This window comes from Chaetodon trifascialis, chromosome 18 (genome assembly GCF_039877785.1).
Source record: "Chaetodon trifascialis isolate fChaTrf1 chromosome 18, fChaTrf1.hap1, whole genome shotgun sequence".
NCBI classification, from domain to species: Eukaryota; Metazoa; Chordata; class Actinopteri; order Chaetodontiformes; family Chaetodontidae; genus Chaetodon; species Chaetodon trifascialis.
Genome location: NC_092073.1, coordinates 2,790,861 through 2,816,470, shown reverse-complemented (window position 1 = coordinate 2,816,470; position 25,610 = coordinate 2,790,861). Strand labels below are relative to the sequence as shown.

Genomic DNA, 25,610 nt, shown 5'->3' with positions numbered 1-25,610 from the left:
ACTTGGACCATGCCAGTTTTTGAACGTTTTACCACAAGTACAACATGACTGCCAGCAATTTTCCAAAACACTGTGGGGTTTTAGATTTATTCAGGTATTCTTCTTACCATTCTGGATTCCTTTGTTTTTTCATTCATTTCCATATGGTATGAGAATCAACTTGTAGACACCGGAAACTTAAACAGTTACTAAGACAGGTTATAGGAATGCATACAAGTGATTACAAGTACATTAATCATACATGTACACATAATGCAACCTCTCTCATAATCATACATACCTATAAACACAGTCCATATACTGTATATACCTGGCTTCAACTGAGTCTTTTTGTCTGTACAGTATGAACAGAATATGCTGATAGCAAAAGCAGAGTGACTTCATGACACAGATGTGCCGTAATGTAAACAAATGGGCTACAAGCTAAAAACATGGAGGTGTACTTAGGTTTAAAATGATCAAATTTACATTCAGAGACACTCGCCCTCATTAAGTGTTGATCAGTTTTGAAATTAGCTGCGCAGTGCAGAATAAAGCTGTGTGCGATTTCATAGAGGATAGGAATTAATGATGTGAACTTAAGGGCTGTCTCAAAAGTGTATGCTAATGGACCAATGGGAGTTTTTCAGATTTTTGTCAACAAATTTCTCATTTTTTGATTTCAAAGAAACTTTATTTTCATCTGGATCTCCCCCACTGTGTGCACAATCCTCTCTTTGAAAAAAAAAAAAAAAAAAAAAAAGGGATTCTGGACTCCATGGCTATTGTTTCATGTTATTTGTTTACATGTTTCTCCTTTTTAACAACAATATTTAAGAGCAACTTTACATATCCTCCGATGTATGAGGAGTATACATGACAGTCAAAAATAATTTCATGCAGAAATTAAAGCAGATTAAACAATTTCTAACATCTTGTAGTACAATCAGATGGGAATAAAGATATTTTTGCTACATGAACTGATACAGACAGTAGTAGACATGTGATTTACAGTCACTCACAGCAGAGACAACTGGCAGGTTGTACTACTCATCCTAATGGCAGAGGAGTAGTTTGTCGAGTGTAGAAGTGATGCTGTCACACTAGTGTGGTGAACCCATGTACTGCAAGCCAGATACACAGAGCAGCAGAGAAAGTTGCTGTTTCCATCAAAAAAGTCAAATTAGATACATTTCCTGTTTGCAGTGTATTGTTGGTGGTCATTTATGCCACATTTCCACTAGCGTGGCTCGACTCGACTCTACCTGGTTGTTTTGTGTTTCCATTAGGGATAGTACCTGCTACCCGATACTATTTTTAGTACCTGCTCTGGCGAGGTTCCAAGCGAGTAGAAGTGATACTATATGTGTGACGTCAACAGCCTGTCAGCCAATGATTGGCCGGAGAGTGTCGTCACTGGTCTGCGACGTCCAACACCGGAAAAACTGCCCTCTCCACTGTAACGCCGGGCAACAGCAACCGCTGACTTTATTCTTTATTCTCACTCGAGGGAAATGGCTGCTCGGTTTCTTCTCTTGCTTTGTGTGTGACAAAAAGCCACAAACCGAGCAGCAAATACAACATCGCCTCGATGTCCTCCATTGTTTGTCGGCTCTGTTTGCGTCGCATACAAATTGACATGATGGCAGTTTCGCGCAGCCGTGGTATGACGACCCCGCCTACGTTGAGGAGGTACTATGAAGTACTCAATTGTAATGGAAACTCAACCAAACCAAGTAGAGTAGAGTAGAACCGAGTCGAGTAGAGCTGGAACTGTGTAATGGAAATGCACCATTAGTATGTTTGGGTAGTTTTGGTACCTGTTGGACTGCTTGTTACTGTAAGCAGGACTTTTTCTCTTAATGTGGCTGCTGTCTATGCATGATTCGTAGCATGTGGCGCTTGTGGAGAGACATGAAAGAACAGGTTTTGTCACCCTCTCGTGCTATACATCTCCTATACTCCAGCTGGTGGCACAGCAGTGTTGCTAAAGTAACTGTTAACTGCTGCTAAATGTAGCTACCATTAGCCAGTTAGCTCAGTTTGCCATGCAGCTATCAGTGCTGTTAGCTGACTCAGCCCCTGGGTGCCAGAAGCCAAACCCAGTAGGAAAACCACCTGCAGTGTTTCACACACATACACATTACTTAGGCAGGTCGCCCAGATATATTAATGACTAGCTTCTTGTTTCTACAGGTAACTATGCAGAAGTAAATTTAGCACTCTGCTAACCGTTTCAAAGGAACTTTTTTTTAAGCATCAGGTTAAAAAAACAATGAAAATATAATCCTCTTTTTTTCGAGATCTTCCTTACATATGCAAAGCCTGAATTCGTGTCTTGCTGTGTCCTCAGCCACTGCCGGAGAAGTTTGTGATGAAAGGCATGGTGGAACGTTTCAACGATGACTTCATCGAGACCAGGAGGAAGGCTCTGCATCGCTTCCTCAACAAGGTCTCTGAGCATCCCATACTGTCCTACAACCAGTACTTCAAAGTCTTCCTCACCGCACAGGTACATGCTATTACTATTTCTATTTTTACATGTGTGAGCCCATTCTCAGCACATCCCCACCTACTCACCCAGGCTTTCCTTGCCTTACCTCAATGTAGCCTTTTTTCTTTTTTTTTGAGAGTGACATGGCTCCTTGAGGGACGTGGGCAGTGCGTAGTGTGTGTGCATAGTGAGGGAGAGTGAAGAAGAATGGTCAATAAACACTGCGGCTCCTTAATGCCCAAGAAGCCAGACTAGCTGCTCTCAGTCCTGATGCTAAACTGAGCATGTCCTCCAGCTCTGTACTTAACACAGGGGCATGACATGATCTTCTCAATCTCACTCTCAGAAAAAGTGAATCTTCCAGAATGTTGAGCTGCAGTATTCATGTCATGCTTATAATGTTAAATCAAGCCTGCTGGACTTTTGAGAAGTTTTCCACTAAGCTGCAGGTATTAGCCATTTGATTTCATGGAGCCAAATAGTTGCAGCTCATCACAATTTTTTTCAGTTTTATTCCCCAAAGCATTCATCTTCTTTATGGTTTGTAGAAGCAATGTTGTGTATGCATTCAGAGAAGTATGAACCTTATAGGAGCTGGATCAGCTCTGACAGAACGCTATTAAAGCCCTGGTCTGTGACTCCGGCAGGACCTATTGTCTCACAGGAAACAGGGTCCAGGCTTCCTGAGCAGGATGGGGGAGACGGTGAGGGCGGTAGCCAACTCGGTACGAGGCCTGAGGAACCGGCCGGAGGAGTTCACTCTGATGCAGGAGTATGTGGAGGACTTCAGCAGCAAGATCTGCTGTGTGGATAAAGTCACCCAGAGGATCATCAAGGAACAGAGAGGTACTCTAGCAGACACACTGAGAGGCCACCTACAGAAAAATGGTCTGCAAAGATTCATAAAAACTCAGTGAAATACTGTGCTGTATCCATAGAAACCAAGCAAGGCTGAATGTTGAAAGAAAGAGTGACAACTTTGTACCATGAAACAAAAGACTCGATGAAAACAAGTTAAAAACAAGTTAAAAACAAGTTTGACATTTACTGATATCTAAAATGTCTTTAAGTAAATTATTGTCAGTTTTTGATTTTCATTTCAAGGACGGTATTTCCCTAAATTCTTCACCAAACAACCAATCCCTACTTTTCCATTCTGATAGTAGTTTGTCGTGTTTGACTAAGACAGGGACCTCCTGTCAATACAGGTCAGCTGAGGAAAGTAGAGAAAAAAAAACGAAATTGGGAAATGGAAGTATTAGCAAAACCTTTGTGAGAAGCTTACTTTCTAAGAAGAAAACAATGTTTTCAATGTTATGACAATGACAATGACAGACGGCTAACTCAGTAACACAAAGCGCACGGCCACAGCAGTGAGCAGTAACTGCAGGGCCAGGCAGCTGATTCCGACTGTTAGGTACTTTTTGACAGCTATGTTGTTTGTTCTATAGACCTCATCTCTATTGTTCTCCCCACCACGCTCTCGTGGACTTGCTCTCCAGCAGCAGCATAGACCCCATAAAGAGCAGCAGGCAACGGCCATTCATGTGTTTTGGGGGAGTGGCTTTGGAGGGAGGCCTGAAAAGATGGAATGGGTTTTTTTGGTGGGATACTTTAAAAATCCATCCACTTTTGCGGGTTTCTCTGACGTTACCAACCCCAGGATGAGGATACTAGATAAACACGTCACAAATAGTTCAGCAAGTTCACTGCTGAATCCTTTAAATATGTCCTCTGTGCTTCCAGAGTATCTGGATGAGCTGAAGCAGTACCGGCCCACCTATATCCAGTGGGCGGGGTCAGAGGAGGAGCTGGCGGAGCCACTGAAAGGTGTGGCCAGCTGTGTGGAGCGGTGTAGCAAGGAAGCAGAAGAACAGATCCACCATCTCTCTGAAGTCCTGGTCCCTGCCCTGCATGAGTACGTCCTCTGTGCTGAGACCCTGAAGGTGAGCCCAGAGCACACTGCTCACATCTGGAGTATGCTCAGTCTGACTTAAAGGTGTTTGTGGTGAGTGAAAAAAGCCATCATCGATGGAGCTCCAATACAACAACCGCAATTCCAAAAAAAGTTCGGATGTTTTGTAAAACTTGCTCATCGTTTTGGACATATACTCAATTGAAAACAGTACAGAGACAATACATTTAATGCCTGACTGGTTCATGTTCACAACTGCATGGTAGCATGGTAGTAAGAAAAATGTCCGGCTGTATTGGTGAAGTGCGGTTGTTAAATGTCCTGTACCTGTCATACCTCTATAAAACAGAATGTGATCATTTGCTAATCCTTTTTGACATATACTCAATTAAAAGCACTACAGACACAATATAATTAATGTTTCACATTCTGTGGAATATATATCACAATATATATGATATTAGTCCCTGTTTACTTTGTGAGATTAAGGTGATCCTTAGAAGCAAAATAATTTCATAATCTGCACATAGTAACAAGTCAAGAAAAGAACAGAAACAAAGTTACTAAAATCAATAGCTGACTTCCGAATTTAATCTCCTGTCAACAAAGGAGGCAGAGAAATTATTACTCAAATCACAAGGCATCTTAAATATACATAGAGAAAAAGCAGCGTCTCCTTCATCATCAGCTGAAGGGTAGTTAGCCTCACAACTGATTACTCAAACAAGAAACGCTGCAGGTGAAATGATAACTGACCCATCTGGGATCAGTGGAGCTCCTTTTATGAAATGCTTAAAAAGAACTTTCACTTGCTGATGTTTCTTTCCTGGGACAGTTTGGCCTAAAGGTTGCAGTTATGTTGTCTTGTTTTTTTTTGTTTTTTGAGTACTTTACTGTCTGCTTATTTTGACTCGTGACATCTTCTGTTGACCACTGTTAAAATCACACACACACACACACACACACACACACACACACACACACACACACACACACACACACACACACACACACACACACACACACACGCCCTGTTGCCTGTGAAATGCATTCAGGTCTAAACTTGTAGCCTCACTGTCAGAAGCGTCAACAGGACTTACTGGCGGTTCAGTCAGCATCATTTCTTTAAATCCATTCCTCTCCAGCACTGTCGACAGAGATGTTAGGATTAGAGTTGGGTTGTGTTCTTCCAATCTTTGATTAGCTATTCAGTTAAAAAAAATCTAACAGTTCATGCAACTATGATTTTGTCTTAAAAAAAATGTCTTGTGAGTATGACTTTGGGGTCACTGGTTGTTGGGGGAAGTAGATGAGTGAAGAGTACCTGCATGTTATGCAGCCTCCATAAGGCACATGCTACAGGTAGTGAGTTATAATCCAGATCAGCTCAGGTTGCAGCGTTAGATGGCTGTGTGTTCACTGTTACACAGGAAATAAATTGGTCTGCTCAGCTATTTAATAGCTCTGCTTCACTATCCGATCCGGCTAGTTACTAACTCTGAGCCTGGCTAAATTAGTCTAAAGAAACCAGTGCGCTCCCAGTTTATAGTAATACAGGTACAGCTAGCTACTAGCAATTTGCAAGTCAACAACTATGTACTGTAAAACAAAAAAAGCAAGTTTTATTAAAAGTAACCCCCTCCTGGTCTGTCTCAGGCTGTGGTGAGACGGAGAGACAACATCCAGGCTGAGTTTGAAGCCAAGAACGAGGCCTTGGCATCCAGAAAAGCTGACCAAGAAGCAGTAAGTGCAATTTTATATCTACACACACTGACATAAAATCAGACACACCCTCCTCTCCTCCCACCCATGCGTCCCTCTGAGCCAGCAGAAGTGTTTGTGAGTCCTCCAGTCATCTTCCCAGAGATTAGATTTAATAAAGTGAAGCATGGAGAGGGGCCTCTCCCACAGGGCCACCCTCAGCTCATATTGGGGACGAAAAAGCGCTTCCTGGGAGGATTATCGAGATATCCAGGCTTGTCAGCTGGAAGTAAGTCCTCAGCTCAGTGGGCGTAAGAGCTGTCAATATTATTTCACACTGTAAGCCCAGCAGCTAATCGCGGTGTAATGAAAATTCCCATATCCTCTTTAGATGATGACTCGCTTCAAAATGTCAGGAGACAAAGGACGAAGAAGGAAAGTTTGGAAAGCAAAGGACAGAGCTATTTTTAGACACCTAACTTGAGGTGTTTGCATCTGTGTGCTGCTATGTGTGCGTGTGTGTGTGTGTGTGCTTGCATGCGTGCGTGCGTGCGTGCGTATGTAGATTTGCAGGTGTGTATCCCCTTCACCAAGTTGATATCAAAATCCATCTGTGAAATTTTAATTAAGAAGCAGGACTGAGATGTTACCCCACAGACTTGTACTGTATTCTGCTTTAATTAGCAGTGTGTCTGTGTGGATGTGTTACTGGCATTGTGGGGACATAAATCTCTTTACACAGTTGCATTGTGGGGGCGCACTTTCCTTATGGGGTCAAAATGGAAGTCCCTTTGACATAAATCATTACATTTTAGGGTGAGGACTTGAGTTAAGGTTAGGATAAGTCTCCAAGAAATGAATGTAAGTCTATGTAATGTCCCAAAAGTTACTGAAAGACAACTCTGTGTGTGTGTGTGTGTGTGTGTGTGTGTGTGTGTGTGTGTGTGTGTGTGTGTGAGTGTGAGTGTGAGTGTGAGTGTGTGTGTGTGTGTGTGTGTGTGTGTGTGTTCCATTCAGTCCTCCAGCTTCTAATGCATATCAGTCTGCCTCTGCCTTTAACAGGTCTGCGCTAATGAGAATGGAAATGTCAAATAGATTCCTTTGCCAAAGAAAAGATGTGAACACACAGTGAGCTGAATGAAAGCCCAGGAAACACACCGGCTTTCATTCAACTTTTATCTGAAGGAGCTCCCTTGGATGTCAGTCATTTGTTTGTTGTCTAGAAAAATGTTGAAAAGGAATGTATTTTAGTAAGTATGGCTTGAGGTCCAGGTAAATAGAAATGGTGTTAACCTTTTCACCCCTAGCTTCTATCCATTTTATGCTACATGGGCATTAAAAATCTATTCACACTGCAGCTGTAAGTGTTTTCTGCCCATTATGTAGTTTGGATTTCATTAAAAAATGTTCAAGAAGATGTCAGATGCTATTGGTTGTTAAAGCACCCATGCAAGAACTCACCCGAAATAAAATACTCTCAGCAACATAAAATCAGCAACATTTTGATTGATGAATAGATGATGTAATCAAAGAATAAGTAAACAGGACTACTGATCTGACCAGATATTTGATGCTCGGCGATATAAACACATTTTGTTAAGTACTGAGGTCCAATCACCAAATCGTCCCACTCGCAGCATGTGTTCAGTCCATCTGTCCAGAGCAAGATACTGGATCTCTTCAACTACTGCACAGTTGGTGTGATGAGTCCTACAGATTTAGGTGACCTCCTGGCCTTTCATCTAACAGTACACACTTTTGTCCGTGACAAAGCATCTTTCAATGTACACATGGACACCTAAATGTTGTTTTAAGACAGAATTGAAAAATTGTGAACTATCCTTTAACCCTGTCCTAATTATCTTTTCCTTTAAATATGAGAGAAAGGGGCTCTTTATTTTTCAAATTCATTGCTGTCCGTTTGATCAGGGTAGGTTTATGCAGCGTCATTGTGGACAATAATGGAATGCTAATAAAGGCTGTAACTGATAAAGGCTGCTCGCAGGCCTTTAGACATGAGGTTCTTTTTGGCCTCGTGTGAGTCAGATCGTGTTTTCTGACATAAATGGAAGGCACAGTCCATGACTGAGCTGTCTGAAACACAAAACATGTGACGTCTTTTGTTGTTATCTCTTTGTGTATCAGTTTGTGTCTTCATAACAATGCCGTCAGTTCTTTCTGTTATCATATCTGGACTACAGACTGGAAAAGAAATTCAGAACTGTCCATTGCAATATGATGAAAATTAAATTCTTCTGTTTTGTAAAGATTTATTTGATCTTTATTGGACAAAAACAAAGAACTTTTTATTAGTCAACCTTTCCAGTCAGACTGAATGTGTTTCTCTAACACAGCCAGGAGGGGGCAGTGTAGCCCTACCTTAGCAGCACTCAGTGAGGAACCAGGTGTGTTTCTGTAAAGTATATTCCAGTATTGTTTTCTCAACATAAAGTTAAGTTTCTCTAAGTAGTTAGAATACCAGTACTCCCTCTGCAATTTTACTTTGTGTAATTCGTGATGCAGGACTTATATTTTTAAATGAATCATGTTCTAATATTAAGTGCGTACTTAAAGGACCTAATTACTTCTTTCAAAGCTACTGTAAATAAAAACAAAATTATTTATGTTAGTTTGGCCAAAGGGTTGTTACTTGGATTAAATTAAGTTGCTGTTGGAGACAAAGTCATTTCAGTTCTTACTGATTCTTGTTAGTCTACTATGAGTAAGAACGTACAAGTCAATGGTCCTTATTGTGCATGTAATTGTGACCCAGGCATGTAGGGAAGCCTGGAAGTGTTCCTGGTTTTACATGTGTTCCATAATGTTTCCAATCTGAGTGATGTGCCATTGCTTAGACTGGCTGTTGGAGTGTTGATGGTTGCTATCTGTAAGCGCGTGCCACTCAAAGCAAGACCTTCATGGGTCAATAAAATGGTGGTTAATCTACCATAATTATGGGGGGAATATAAAAAGTAATTAATATTAAAGTCCAACTAACTGTATTTTGTCAGTCACAGCACACACATCTGTTCTGAAAATCCTATGTCCTATGATCTCCATTGAGGAAACCTCAGAAACCAAAAGGCAGACAATTATGTTGAATATTTTTTTGGTTTCATGATGACACCCCCTGGTTTTGTATTAATTCAACAGAATACCATCAGTATTTATCTACATGTGGATGATACTTTATTTTGTTACAACCAAATTCACTGTATTTATATAGCACTGACAACCACTCAGAGCACTTTTACAACACACTCTGCATTTATCCATTCATACACACTCACACACTGATGGCACAGCATCAGGAGCAATTTGGGGTTCAGTATCTTGCCCAAGGATACTTCGAAACATAGACTGCCAAGGCCAGGGATCAAACCACCGACCTCCTGATAAGTGCACGGCTGCCCTACCTCCTGAGCCACAGCTGCATATTTAGCAAAAAACAGGGGAAAAAAGCAGTTAATGTGAACAGTGGTACTTCATTTAACCAATTTAGTTTTCTCAAATGGACTGGGAAAAGGCCTTATCTTAACTTCTGTTGTGATTTGGCGCTATACAAATAAATTGAATTGAATTGAATTGAATTGAATTGAATTGAATTGAATTATCCAGCTTTCTGAGCCCAGGTTATGATGTTTACACATAACCAGGATATGCCAAAAATCATAACTAGGATCATAACTAGTATGCATGTAAATGGACTCAGGAGGACTCTGCAGAGAATCTGCACCCGAGTTAGAATTAGTCTGTACAGTATAATGTTGTTCGTTCTGTGTTCTGTATATGATAAAATTAGTGCTGTCAATCGATTGAAATATTTAATCACAATTAATCTCATAAATGTCATAGTTAACTCGTGATTAATCGCAAATTAATCGCACATTTTTATCTATTCTAAATGTCCCTTGAATTATCATTTTAATACTGTTATCAACATGGAAAAGTGGATAGGCTTGCTTTGTGCAAATGTTTTTTATTGAAAACAACGTGTAGTGTTATATTTCACACTAACATTCTCACTTTGAGCAGTCATTCACATTTGAATGAATCAAATCTCACACAATTTAACACTGTCAATAAACAGATGACAAAAAAAAATAGATACTTGGTTACAAAAAAGCCCCTTCAACAACCCTTTCTAAGGGATCAAAACAGGGTGATACAAGATAAAGTTACAAAGTGCACATCATTGCAAACTAGGACTCAGGCTATAATGCAGTTAAACCATGGCTTAAACTTTCCTTTCTTCAGTTTCCTTTGAACATAACAGCATCCATATGCCTCTGTCGAAAGCCATCCATTGTCACCTGGTTTTGACAAGGAGGCGACGGAGAATTCACATTCGCTGTGTGTTTGGCCATCAAGTGGTATTTCAGACTGGATGTGCTACGTTGATAACTCAGTTCACACCAACAATACACACAGATAACTTTGGTCTTGTCAGTCGAACCATCTGGCAACTTTTTGAAACTAAACTTTCCATTCAGAATCTTGTTTGCGTCTATTTCGGCGTTTTGCGCTTGACATCCACACAAACTGGTAGCCTACTCTTTTACAGCTAGCGAGCAGACAAGACCAAACCTATTGTTTTGTTTCGGGTTTACAACCGGATCCTGTAGTTTTTCTTATGTTACTAGCAGTGGCCACAGCTTATAAAAAACTACAAGTTCACTAGGTCACAAAAAATGACTCCATTAAAATTGATTTGCGTTAACGTGATATTTTTGACAGCACTAGATAAAATGCTTTTCACATTCATAGAGTGATTTGATACATATTGAATACATTTTTATTGTACAGTGTACACACTGTTTCATAGCTGAAGCTCGCCGTGGCTCCTGCGTTACAACTGGAAACTTTGATGGGGGAGACAAGTAATGGTACAAACACACACACACAAATGCTAGATGCTATTCGGCCATTGCCTTGAAAAGGTGGCTGGATCAATATCACTGCAGTAACAAGTAAGTCACAGAGGTCCGCACACTTTGTGTGTGTGTGTGTGTGTGTGTGTGTGTGTGTGTGTGTGTGTGTGTGTGTGTGTGTTTATACATGCTGTAGGTAAGCCTATGTTCAGCATGCTTTGTTTATTGAACTTGAGTAAATGCCGTTGTCAGTCTAAATGTCATACAATCCCTGCTCAGGCTCAATGAATCCAGCTGCATCCAGCTGCGTGATAATATCTGCATGGTAAGCAGAGGTAGTATCGTGTGTGCTCTGGACTTCCTGTATAGTCTCAGGCTAAATTTACTGTCCAGTTTTTATGTTGAAATACACATAATAGTGGGTGACTAATAATAACAGTGGTTTGTTGTGAAAGTAACTCGTCAGTCACTGAGACTAATGCTGCTTGATGCAGTGGGTGTTTGTTCAGTGTCTCCAGTAATTCTCAAATGGTTATCTAATGCTGCTTTAATGGTTTAGACATCACTAACTAATGAGCCATGACACTGTGCAATAAAACATAATGTGCACTGTAATTTCCTCCTCTTATTCAGCTGCAGTGTAGTAACTTCATGTAAAGAGGAGGAAAAATAACACACTAACTGAATTAGATGATCAAATTTTTTAGATATGGTGAGGAGGTTTGTAGAGTAAATTCACATACATTTACACTCATAGAAGACTGCTCGCTGTGACATGCTACAAGCAGTTTAATACATTTCATCATATTTTCACATTTAAGCTATTGTACATCTTTTTTTTTGTCACAAGCAGTTTTTACCGTGGAGTCTCTTGATGATAAACAGTATGGTCATGCAATTAGATTTCTGGACAAGAAGCCAATCTGATCTCATTACTTTCATTATCTCAAGGAACTGAATATTTTGCTTTTTGAGAATTGTCTAACATTAGATTTAACCATAAATGCCTAACTAGCCAGGCTTCTCAGCCACCGGGTGGAAGCTCTCTGGCCTTTTGGTTCAGTAACTCAGACTGTATCTGAGGAGAATTAAAGGTGCCCTGTAATAAAGCCTGCTTTGTACAGATGTCTTCCCTGTGCTGAGGATTAATATGCAAAACCCCTCAACCAAGGAACACAAGAAATAACAAGCAACAAGCAACCAAAACCACAAGCTCATTGGTTCTGCTGATATGGAGCTTCAGGTGATCATGGTTGCACCATGTAATGAAGCTGTCTATCAGTCCTCTGGACTCGTCTGGAAAAATAGTCTCTAAATGAAGACAGCATGATTCTCACTATAAATTACTCACTGGAATCAAACATTAATAATATACACGTAAGAAGGAAGAAGAAAATTTATCATAGTCTGAGTTTATGACTAGAGTCACATGACTTTGACAAACAGCAAAGGTACCATCACTTTCTGTTTTGCAGTTGGAGCAGAGGATGGATAAAAGGTTGAGATTAGAGGATCAGAGTGGTCGAAAAGTGGAATACATGATGAGAACACCACAAACGAGGGCGGGCAAGGTCATGCATAGCCTTGTACTGTATGTAATCAAAAGGATCTGGAGTTTATTCTGAATTTTACAGGAAGCCAGTGGAGGGACGCAAGAACGGGAATCTAGTTGGATAAGAATGGAGTATTAACCTTTGTCTGTATGCATAAGAATAAGGTGTGTTTGTCAGTTTAGATCAGCAGTTCATTCTCTGGAAGTGTTCACTCGGTTTGTGTGTTTGACCGACAGCTGCAGGACGAGGTGGATAGTCTGGCGGACCGGATGGAGCTGGCCAACAATGCCCTGAAGGGAGACTGGTCCCGCTGGCAGAACAGCATGAGAACTGACCTCAAATCAGCCTTTATATCCACAGCTGAGAAGAACATGGAGTACTATGAGAAGGTAAGCTCAAGATTCAGACCACAGAACATTAAAGCTCTCCTCAAAAGCTTAGATATTTCTATCAGGGTAGACCAGGGTTTATGAAGCCTGAAACCTCATCTCCTGTTCATCAAATCACAGCCTGCATTTAAGAAGTTTTTTTTCCGTGATAAGATTCCCTTTGTGCCTTAAATGGCTTCGATGTTTGTCAGACACCTTTGCTTTCAGGTAGTGTGTGTGGAACTATGAATATGCAAATAGTCCCCGCCTCTGTCTCCACGCACCATTTTCTCATTCGCACCTTTGCAACTGAAAACAGAGCACATCTCTGCCATCATTTTGAAAATAATGTAGACTTACCATGCAAAATAAAAAAAGCGACATATGGCACCTCCCCTGCTACCGTTGGGAAAGCCCTGTCAACAGGATGAGTTCCTTCAGTACAGTATGCGATGTGCAAAACCCTGGCTGTGTTGGTGAGACATTTGTGCACTTCAGTTTCAAGGTGGAAATGTTTCCCCATAACGTTCTCTGCTTATTTTGCTCATTATATGTCTTGTAGCATAGAAAAACATCACATAGACAAGTTAACAAAATTAAAAACTGGGGTGGGCTGGTCATTTCAGACCCTGTTTAATATCCTTATTTGTCACATCACCTGGAGATGTAAGTTAATTAGCCTGCGGGAACACCAGCGCCGCCAGCTGATGGTGAACATCAGGGACTGGAGTTGACTGTTGGACAGGACTCAGTCCACGCTGAGATGTCTGTGAGGATTCCCAGTCATCCAGGTGAGGTTTATCCAAGGAGGGTTTAATCAAGGACAACTGGACTTGGTTGTAGAAACTTGAAACATTTTGCCTCTCATCCAAGGGCCTCCTTCAGTTCTGACTGGTGTGAGTCCCAGATATTTAATATCTGTGGAGTCGTCATCATCATTGTTTATGGTAGATCTTGTAGCTGTTTTCATGGCCCAGTATCCATAAGCTTTAAGTGTATTCTTCAGATGTTTCTGCTTCTTCTCTTGGTCCTGAGCTAGTGTGTGTTCCAGCGGCTGGTGAGACTCAAAGAGTAAGTATTGGTCTGAGTGTGTTTCCTGTGTACCCCAGTGTGGAGGCTCATGTCCTCTTCGGTGTGTATAGCACAACCCAAACAGGCCAAGCTGCTGTTCCTGACATCCTCTCATGTGAACTATGTTACTGTTCACAGAGTTCATGTGTTCTGAGACGGCTTGCCCCTCCCGGTTTGGTTTTGACTTGTGTGTCATCCACATATCTAAACCAGTGGCTCGATGTTGTTGTCATTCAGAGGAATAAGAGGGCCAACTCCTCAGGTCAAGACTCAGCAGTCATTAGAGATCAACAACCTTCATATTTTGGACTGAGAGGACAGTTGGTTTGAAAGAGTGAGAGAAAGTAAAGGAGGCTATTCACGTAAAAATAGAGAAACCATCAATCAACAGGGCAGGAGGTCTACACCACTTATCCCCCATTTACGATGCTGTCCTTTCATCCCTTCCCAGTAGATTCAACAACTTTTCACGGTTAGAAGCATCTGGCTTTGACTCATTTGAATTGGTCATGGGGACTGATTAAGCCAGGTCCTTTTAACAGATGCTTTTTCACTCAGAACAGAATACACATTTGACTGAGAATTTACTGCTACTACCAAAAGCCTAGCTGGTTTTTAGATGAATCTTAAAGGAGGATGATTTAACCTGAGAGAAGAGAATGGAGATATTGATTCAGGGAAGTAGGGGAGTGGAAATGAGAGAGAAAGAAGTTGCAATGTAGAAGAAACAATCCTTTATCCAGATTAACGAGCAGGCAGCCCAGCAGAGGCAGCAGGGAATTAGGCATTGGAAAAGAACAATGGAGCTACTTGGAAGGAGAGAGCACTACAGCAGGACTAGGATGAGACAATGAAGCTGTTATGGTAACAATCATTTACTCTTTTATTGGTTTTGTTAGTCATGCTAGACTCTAAGCATGCAGCTAGGATAGTGGCACGATTCCATTTGCCTTGGATGTATTTTGGTCCTGGACTCTGGAGCTCTGCCAGCAGAGGGTAGCAGTGCTTTACAGTCAATGTCCTGACATGCTTAGAGGCATTGTCAGCTGTTTCCTGTGGAAGCTGTTGTTACTTCTTCGACAGTTAAAGGCATTTTAAAGTATGCTGATTCTAAAAAAGACTAATTATACCTGTATCCCGTTTCCTGTTCAATCAGCAGGTTTGCATGTCTGTGTCATGGCTGTTCTATTGAAGCGGTCTTGTGGTGACAGAGCTGCTTGTCACTGGTAGATGGTTTACAGCTTTATGGTACCACTTCTGTTCTGCCAGACACCCTCTGATTGTGAAAATTCATCAGTACTGAATTCTAAATGTTCAAATATTAATACACATGAATCTATAGCACTGAAATATCTGACTTTGAACACCATCTATCTATCTATCTATCTATCTATCTATCTATCTATCTATCTATCTATCTATCTATCTATCTATCTATCTATCTATCTATCTAACGTGATAGTTGAAATGTAAAATAAATGAAAAAACTATTTAGCACTCTTAATCTTAAATTGTTAATTTTGGAACCAATTTGGGTTTTAGACCTTGGGGCTGAGGACATTTTGGAAAGTGAGGACATTTTGGTCTGTCCTGTCTTTTGGACAGACCTTTAAAGGGCTATTTGAGGGTTAGGTTACAATTGGGTTTGTGTTAGGGCTGGGTTAAGGTAGGCATTTAGTTGTGATGGTGAAGGTTAGGTCAAGGGGCTCGGGAATGTATGAGATCAGTTAATGTTCTCACAAGGATAGAAGAACAACCGTGTGTGTGTGTGTGTGTGTGTGTGTGTGTGTGTGTGTGTGTGTGTGTGTGTGTGTGTGTCCTGCACACTGCAGTATGGGACTAATATGTAAATCACACTCTCCTTTCCCTTCCCCTCAAACCTCTCCTCTTCACATGAAACGGTGACAGGAAGCTGAAAGTGAAAGAAGTGCAGGATTGTCATTGAAAAATGCATGAAAATAAAAAAAGGTATCAAAATGGAATCAATTCATTTTTCATGTTTTATTTTTCAGTGAAACTTTTTCAATGCCAATACATTTTTTTCCCAATTCAAATGTTTCCATTTTCATGCTTCCTTTTTAAGTTCAGGTTTGTTTTCAATGCCAAATTTTATTTTTGAAGCCAAAATTTAACTTAACTCTTTTAGCAGCACGCTGCAGGGACAGGGTGTCTCGTCTGGCCTCTCCTTGCAGCATCCCTGACAAAAAACACTCATCACCCAGCACATTGGCCCCAGGCAAGCAAATGCGATAGAACAACTGAGTGCTCGTGTGTGTGCACATGGCTAAGCGTACATGTAAAATGTGTATATAGAAGCAGCCCAAAGGCACTCTTCTTCTGAATATGACAGCATTTCTAATACAGCTAGCGAAAAAAATGTGTTTGAAACTGAGCTTTTAAACATTGATTGTGCCAGATACAGCCATGGACATACACAACAATACACAGAAATGAAGCTGCTTGCTGCATATGTATGAGTTATACCATGCATAAATTTAGCTCTTACTTTTGAACATCTCTGAAATGAAATATTAATGATTCTCAAAGGTGGTTAATTTGAGTACTCAGAAGTTAAGAATAGAACTGTGTGTGTTAATGTTGCATGGATAACTTCCATTTTTTGATTAGTTAATGAATGATAAACAGAAAAAAGAATTTCAAAGCATTAAACCATAACAGTGCTCATAGCTGCTGTTAAAACTCTGATGCTGAGACATTTATCTTTGTAGTCTGTATAAGCGTTGATCAGGTCCAGCTTTAGATTTCTCCATAAGCTCAAACAATGTGCATCAGTACATTAGATACTCAGTATAGAGTATGGAGATTGTGACATATTTTTTGTCTTTCCAAAACCGAAAATGTAATTGTTCCGTATCATAAGGTACTGTAATACTAGGGCTAACACACTTTTGGATGGATATGTACCTTTAGCCTCAGTCTCTAGCATGATTTAATGTCTGCAGCCATCAATTGCACATCGTTTTAAAAAAAAAGACTAGTAGAGTCAACTCTGTCATTTTTTCAACTCTGCATGATAATAAGGCAGCAGTTAACACCTTTGATTTCCATGTTGTGACATGTGAAAATAATATATATATGTGTGTGTGTGTGTGTGTGTGTGTGTGTGTGTGTGTGTGTGTATAGATGAACATGTTGACAATCTGTCTGGCTCTTAGGCTGCTGAATGCTGCTCTGCTTGCTGCTGTTGTAAACCAGATTAATCACTAAGACTGAACCAAAACACAAAATGACCTAAGAATGCATTCAGTTTGATTGTTCTATGATGTTCACAATTGCATGCTAGCATGGCAGTAAGATAAAGGTTGGTTGAACTCAGCATGGCCAGCTGTATTGGTATAGTGCCATTGTTGCAAAATGGAAAGGCTCAGTCATTCACAAGGTGAGCGAGGTTCACCGCTTTGTGAACACATGATTGTATAATAGGTATTGTTTGGGCTTCACAAAGCCATTGTTGGTAAACACATTTTGTTTGCAAGTGAAGTGCAATCTGTATTTATATTTACATGTCCCATTTTATTATTATTGTTATTATTATTTTGGAAGCAGGGTTATTTAAATTCAGTTCTTAGTGATTCTTACTTGACAACTTCTTGGAAACCAGACTCTTGTCTTTCTATTGTCCCTCTTCTTGTTTCTGCCAGCCAGCAGAGACTGATGATCAATCCAGCCTTGAAAAAAAAAAAAAAAAGCTTGTCTGAAGGCTAGTTGGACACAGATCAATTGTGCTGTGCAGTGTATGTTTTTCACCATGCAGCACTGGCCTCTTCATTATTCGATGTATTGATGATAAACTGCAAGCACTGAATGGTAATATGCAAGTTGTGTTAATTGCCTGCTTTGGTATTGTCTTTATAATCCACAGAAATTAAAATGTTGGACTTTTATAACCACTGAGGGTAAAAGTGCACTGCTAATACGTCAGTTTGCAAGCTAGATAGCCTGCTCAGTTCTAGCACACTGAAAAAATGTATAAACATCAACATCTTTCTTTTTAGGTGGTTTGATCCTAATCCCACTTTAGCACACATCAGACACTGGAGGCACTGCAAGATGCCATTTATTGTTCATGGAACCTCCACAGCAGTGTAGCACCACCCTCTGTGACTCGAGAAAAAGAAAAGCCATGCATAAAAACATATCGCTGAGGAAGAAATGTGCTTTGTTATGTTCCCATTTGTAGTGACAATGTGACAAAATAGCTAGCAGAGCTAAATATATACAGGCCATGCTCAAAACAAATATGTCTGCAAGCTTCAGGAGAAATCTGCTACTTTGAGTCTGCATGTGTGAACGGTTTATTCTTCTACACCACTGCTAACAAAATGTGTGTCCTTGGCTTGTAATCTACGGTTAACAGCACAAATGTGTTTGCATAGTCTCTCCATGCCCCTGCTGGCTCAGCTGTGAATCAGACACGTACACTGGCCTGCCCACTTTGAGTCGCACAGGCTAACAGAGCATGTCTGATGTATCTCCAAAGATGTTCCTTTACATAATAGAGAAGATTAACGAAATGTTTAAAAATCACTTAGACGTAACTTCTGTGAGCTCAGTTGGAGCTCATTGTTTACTTATTTTAAGTTGCATGAATGTATAAAAACACAAACATTCGATAAAAACCTGAGACTGACCCGAGGCTCGAGAACAGAAAAACAGACCTTTGAGTCAAACACTGTGAGCTTTGGTCCTGTTGGCCTCATTGTTCTGCTCAGCATGTCTCTAGTGTGAATGTGTGTAAATAAGGGCAGTGTGAAAATAGAGCATGCCTGATCAGCAAAGCCCCTGTGCAAAATATTCTGGTGAAGCATAAAATGGGTACATGAAAGATGATTTCATACCTTTTCCAAAGCAGAGTTATACCAGATTTAGACATTAAATCGACTCTCTCTCCAATGAGAGAATCCTTTTCTGTGGTATCATTCTATTGTGAGTAACCTAAAATCATTGCTTTTTTGCCCTGTCTTATGTGAGAACAATATGTCACTGAGTTCAAATTCCAAGGTCTTTTTGAACAGGATTTAGTTCTGTGTGGTTGGTTTGATGATTTTAATATTGCATATTCAGTGGTTTCAGTCCCATCCGGAGCATGCGTGTTTAGGATTTCCTGACTCCTTCGCCCAGTATTAATTACAGCCCCAAATACCTGCTGGTTTTTGGCACACTTGTCGGTCTCCTGAGAATTTATTCCAACTGGATGATACCCAGTGTTTCCCAGCGTATTCAGAAGCTTTGCATGTGAAAGGCTGCTGTTTCTGAGTTTTATGACTGTGTTCTGATTTGAGTTGTGTGGGCTGTAATTAAAGACAGTTAAAAAGATTATTGATAACCTAATGGATATACATTTCCACAGTCTGGCCTGCCATCAAAATATGGATTTTTTAATGCATATCACTTCTGAATATATTATGGGAACTGTTAAATTTGGGCAAATAATGAGAATAGAGCAAGTGTCTTTATTTTGTCAGTGTCAGACTTTAAAAACCCCTGGTCTAAGGTGTACAGTCATAGACTGCCTTACTACAACCTTATTAATAAGTAGTGAGCTGAGGAAGGTGATGACTATTTACCAAAGAACATGGTTAATATTTTCTCGCCCATACCTCAAAAATAACTCTCTATTGAAAATGATGCCAAAGTATGACATCACATTTTGCTATGTGCTGATATTGTTATTTAGGTGTAGAGGTGGGCTTTGTAGCCATGGGGCCTGTGAATGATTTATTGGGCTGGAGCATGGAGAGATGGCCTGTAAGACTCTAATAAGACACCTGCACCTGGGAGGGTTTTATACCACCTTGGAAGGTTGTTGGGGAAAACTGGGGGAAATGGGAAATGGGGGGTGAGGATGAATGGTGGTGGACGGGGGAATCAAAGAAGAAAGAAATGGGAGGAGAGAAGGAGGCAAAGAGCACAAAGAAGGCAGAATGTGTGTTGGGGAGAATACGACAGGAAGAAGTAGGATGGCAAGACAGAGCGTTTGAAGTGAACTCAAACAGGGGCATATGTTTTTTTAAGACTGAAAACTGATTAATGACAAATGTCATCTAGTGCTGATACATTCGTCAAACACTCACTTCCAGTTTGTCAAATGTGACAATTTGAGACATTGTAATGTGCATTTTCAGACCAGGGGGTCTTGAACTTATTACTCAAAGATCTGATTTTTGTTCAGGATTAGAGGTCTGGAATGATTGGCCATAACAAAATAACATCAATGTCATGTCATCAATGTGATTGGACCAGGGCGAAATTGAGGCAGATAAGGCTCAGACCGTCAGTCCATATGGATTTATCACTGACATCCTTACAACCACATTTCCATTAGTTGTAGAAGTTGTGTATTCAAAAAACATTCTGTGTCTGTAATTTAGGAGCTGAAAGCAAATTCTCCAGTGTAATGTTAAAGTGTGAACTCTCTCAGCAGTTAATGTCACTATGACAATGTTAATCACAGGAGAATGAGCTACTTTAAAACCACATTCATCTGGGAATAGGATCATTGTGAATGATCTCCAGCTACAATACTAAGTCACTAACAATTTATTAATTAAAGAGTATGAAATTTATTTCAAAATAGAAAACATTAGACTTCATTACATATGATAACCAATTCATGACTCAAATTCAGACTTTTTCTATGCAGACACTGTCAGGGCTTACTTTTATGAGCCTATATCAGTGTGAACAGAATCCTAAAAAACATGGAAAATCCATAATGATAACTAGATACTGAACGAGAAAAGGCTCTCAGACTTCCACCAAGGAGGCAGTTAGTGCCTAATACAGATCCCACAGTTCAGCTACCAATGAATAAGTCCTTGGGCTCTATTTTCGATTCCACCGCCAGTGCGGCGCAGGCACAGCACAAAGTCAGGTCCGCTTTGCTGATGGGGCGTGGCGGCGCAGACTTTGGTATTTTCGTGCACTGCGCTGCCAGTGCATCTCCACCTCCTTCTCATCTCAGTCCCACCCAGCAGCGCAACTCGGAAGGAGGGAGGGGAGAAGGCGTGGAGTGGGTTTGACACAGCCGAGTCAAATCTTCACCAATCACACCAGCTCCTCACCTCACCTTTAAAAATGACAAGTTTCCAGGATGGCTGAGCCCACGCAGGAAAGTGTCTGACACCCAAACTTCTTCCAGGAGGAGACTGACGTCACTCATGTCTAAATATGAGGTCCTTAGATGGTAAATCCTCAGCCTCCTCCTCCTCCTCTGTAGATAACGTTAAGCATTACAATGATTACATTTGTATTTGGAATGAAATGATGTGGGTAATAGCGGACAACATCATCACTTACGTTTTTTCCATGTGTCTGTCTCTCTCTGTCTCTCGAGTGCTCTGAGATAGATGCAGTATATATGCTCTGTAGGATGCCACAGCTGTTTCTGGTTGGCGCAGCGACGTTAACCAATTAGTTTGCATCCCTGTTTCACCTGTGTACATTCGGTCAGGGTGAGTGATCATTACGCTTGCCAAACACGCTTGTGATGTGTTCAGATGAGATACTGATCAAAATATATAAATTTAGGTCTGACTGTATGTGCTGACTCAGATAGTTGCATTGAATCGTGGCTGTTGCTAATTATTGATCGCAGTCGAAACCTGCCTGTGAGGTATTGGTGACATGAGCGCACCACTCTGCCGGTTTGCGAAAATCCACTTGCCCGCCACGTGCGCCAGTGGTGCACAGAGTTGTCCAGGTCTGAGGTGGCGAACTTTCAGCGCACTTTTGCGCCGCCGGCATGGACCGAAATGGAACGAAAATCCAAATCTGTTGGCTGATTATGCCGACACCTCCACCTACTGCATCGCAACTCCCATCCTGGGGCACCTCTGTACACCTCGGTTTACCAAAATACCAAGTGCACCGTGCACCTGCCTGCGCCACTCGAAAATACCACTGTGCAGAGTGCACAGCCTGCGCCGCGCTGGCAGCGGAATCTCAACAAAAACACTCGTCTTTGAGATCCCAGGAAGCAAACAAATATATGCAGTTTGAGACTCAAATGAACACTTGACCAACAAAAATAAACTAGAAAATTTCCCCCTGGCAGGACATTTTGAGAGTCACACAGTGCGCAAACACCGGGGTGTGTGGCTAGTGCTATAGAGGTCAGTGTCCAGTACTAAAGACAGAACACTGACCTCTATAGCACTGCAGTGTATTAAAAACACACACAGCAACACACACATCTCAGCTGTGTGTGTTTGTGCTTGTGAGGCTCAGAGGTTGTCACAGCAACTTGAGCTGGTTGCCATTGACGATAGGGGCCCCCCAGCTAGACAGACAGGGGCAGACAAAAAAGTGGAGAAAAAGAGCCATTTTCTGCCTCTGCACTGCTCTCACATTTGGGCTTATCCTGAGAGAACGGTAGCTCCTATCAGAAAAAAACACAGACCGTCATCGCTGAAAGGACTTCCTGAACGCTTCGGTGTGCTTTTGGTGTTTCTACACAGAATATTTTGCAGACACTTGCGAGTTTAAAACAGGGGTCCGTTCTGCTTCTCTCAGAAAATCTTTGTATTGGAGTCAATGAGGAACAGAGACAGACGTAGCCGCACTTAGAGGCTAGACAATTTCCCCTGGGGAAAATTTGAAAGGGCCATGAGGGCTACTGCCGGAGTGTGTACATTATGATGAGATTTCATCAGAGATTTCAAACAATTAATGCTAAGCTAACATTAGCATGTCAAATGACACATTAAAAAGATCTTTAATACCATGAGAATGCATTTAAGAATCATTTTACCATAGGTTAGCATGTTAGCATTAGCATGCTAAACATAAGCATATTATCACAACAACCTGATATCAAAAGTCAGACCTGTTCATAGGACCTCATGTCAGCATTAGCCACAATGTTAACATCGGCTAATGCTAAGCTAACATTAGCATGTCAAATAACACATTGAAAAGATCTCAAACACCATTCAAGTACATTTAAGAATCACTTTATTGTAGGTTAGCATGTTAGCATTAGCATGCTAATCATTAGCATATTAGCACAACAACCTGACATCAAAAGTCAAGTTGAGCCACACGTTTTGGTGTATCATGTGCCTGGGTGCTCGCTATCGTTTTTGACGAGTAGTGAACCAAAATTTGTACAGAAGATGAATAATAAGAAGAAGTTGAAGAAGAAGAAGAAACACGCAGAATAACAAGAGTGTTCAGTGCTGAGCAGTGCTCAGCACTGTATCACTAATAAATAAAGTGATGCCTCTTGCATTTAACAAGCTTAGTGGTCCTCTCACAATTTCAGAGTTATCTCCTGTAGTTCGACCAGTGCGCTGCTGTTGACTCGCGCCAGCCTGGGTGCCAAGTAGTTTGATGGTGTGTCCATGGAGTGGGAAGAATGGAGCAGAGCAGGTGAGGACATAGAGAGGGAGGTGCAGCACATCCTCCACAAGGAGTGGATGATGAGAATCCAACCTAGACATCTGGTATTAATACCATAACACAGCAGTGACTTGGAAATTAGACAGTGATATTTTGATGAGTGAATAAAGGTAAGGCTCATGTTTTGACAACACCTCTAACTGTTGAAAATATTGAACCCTCTAAAACTGGTGGCATTTTGTAACAACTTTATTAATCCTACATCAGCAAATTATGGTGTTACAGACAGCAGTAGTAGCAAGAATAAAGAATAAAGAAAGAGACATAGAAAAAAACAAATGCAAAATAAAAAGGAATGCAAAATGAAAACCAACTCTAAGTATATATGTGCATTAAATACATTTTTTTAAAATATAAAAATAGAGTTGCTTTTGTGCTCAGTTTCTCAATGTAGAATTTTGAATTGTGGTAGGCTGTGGATTATTCAATATAGCATTATCTACTATTGCACAATAGAAAAAATATAAACACAGTAGAAAACAATATATATGAGCACAGTAGAAAAAATAATATTGCACAGGATATTTTCACAGATTTAGTGAATATTAGAAAGTTTAAATAAATAAACTTTAAATAATGCAGTAGTGCAAACAGCAGTGGGTTTGTAAAAACGGTGCCATGTTGAATAATGATTGACAATTAAAGTGTCAGATGATGTTGGAGTTTCATGACAGCAGTTGGAATGAAAAACCTTCGGTAGCGTTTCTACTTACAGAGTGGATACAGCAGTCTGTTGCTGAACAAGCTGCTTAAGGCCCCCACCGTCTCATGCAAGGGGTGAGAGGGGTTGTCCATGATTGACGTCAGCTTGGCTAACATCCTCCTCTAACCCCCCTCCCTGACAGTGTCCAGAGGGCAGTCCAGGACAGAGCCAAGCGCTCCTGATGATTTTGTCAATTCCTTCTCTGTCCCTCTCAGAGCTTCTACAGCCTCAGCAGACCACTGGATAGAAAACTGTAGATACCACCAGTGTCATAAAATAATTTTATTATTTTTCACATCGAATTAGATCTCTTCAATTCTACAATCTCTTCATTTAATTTGCCCATTCCCAGTCTCCAAATTCTGGGCACCTCTCACTGTCACTGCTGTGGCCAGGGATGGTTTTCAGGCCTCTCCAAATCTCTCTGGCGTTGTTCCTTCAGAAATTCAAATAAAAAAAAAAGAAGAAATAAAATGATTTTCACAGTTATGTCCCATATTATGACAAACTCACTCACATGCCCCATAATAAGAGAGGGATGCTATACCGTCTTTTCTTGTCACAGAGTTTAGCTCCAGCTCTGCATCTAGAAAAGAGTAAAAAACACTAGTCTCACCAGCTTTAAATCCAAACGTGCACATGATCGACCAAGACCAAGTGATGGAAGAAACAAAAAAAAAAAAAAAACGGTTGGAGCTGCTGTTAGTAGCTACCACTCCTGTGGTGCCATCTCCACAGGCTATATTACTGTATTGTTAATAAAGCAAAAAAAGGATAAAAACTGGTGGCACACATCTAACCCAGTGGGTCAGGAGGCACTGCACTAATACTGCTAAACACGACAGAGACTAATTTAGTGGTACACCACATGCTAGAGAGGTGTTAACCTTCTTTTCAGGTATGGATTTGGAAAACCTCCTGCTCACTAATAATTTTTATCTGTAATTTCAACATTGACCCTCTGCTGTAGTGATGTGTCAACATTCTGTATACTGCCCGTTGGGAATTCGTGCCACACTATATTAAGTCTACACCATGCTGTGATCAAATTGCTGTATATGGGCATAGCAGAATGAGTATCTGCTGATATTTGCAATTCTTGTAGCATGTCTACATGCAGTTGTTCATTTTCCACATATTGACTGTTCCATAGTCTGCATATTGCCTTATTGTACTTAATAAACAGCAGTGCCTGACAAATTTAGCATTTACTGAAATCAGAAAGCTGGTTTTAATGATTCACTGCTTTCATTTTGAGAGATAGTTAGGGTTATTTGAATGTGTGTGTGATACTTGCTATATTTTTTCACCACTTTATTTTACTGTCGGACGGCACTGTCCTTTGGAACTACATTTTCGCGACCATAGAACTTCTGTATTCCTATACATGTGTGCAACTGTGTCTCGCACTGTATTACACTGCAGAGCCAGACTTTCAGCAGTTTGTGACGAAGACAATAAATACAAGAACAGAAAAATTAGTGATTATAAGAGCAGCAAAGAAATGCCATTTACTTGTGGAGACAAAAACA

The 25,610-nt window shown here is 40.7% G+C and overlaps 1 protein-coding gene across 1 annotated transcript in view; it reads left to right on the top strand.

The window, feature by feature from the left end:
- snx7 (sorting nexin 7) overlaps nt 1–25,610 on the top strand; it is a 46,961-nt gene that overhangs the window by 13,847 nt on the left and 7,504 nt on the right. Inside the window, exons 4-8 of the mRNA XM_070986373.1 lie at nt 2,333–2,491; nt 3,121–3,319; nt 4,220–4,419; nt 6,045–6,131; nt 12,750–12,902. Coding sequence (XP_070842474.1) covers nt 2,333–2,491; nt 3,121–3,319; nt 4,220–4,419; nt 6,045–6,131; nt 12,750–12,902 — 798 coding nt within the window. The remainder of the gene's footprint in view (nt 1–2,332; nt 2,492–3,120; nt 3,320–4,219; nt 4,420–6,044; nt 6,132–12,749; nt 12,903–25,610) is intronic.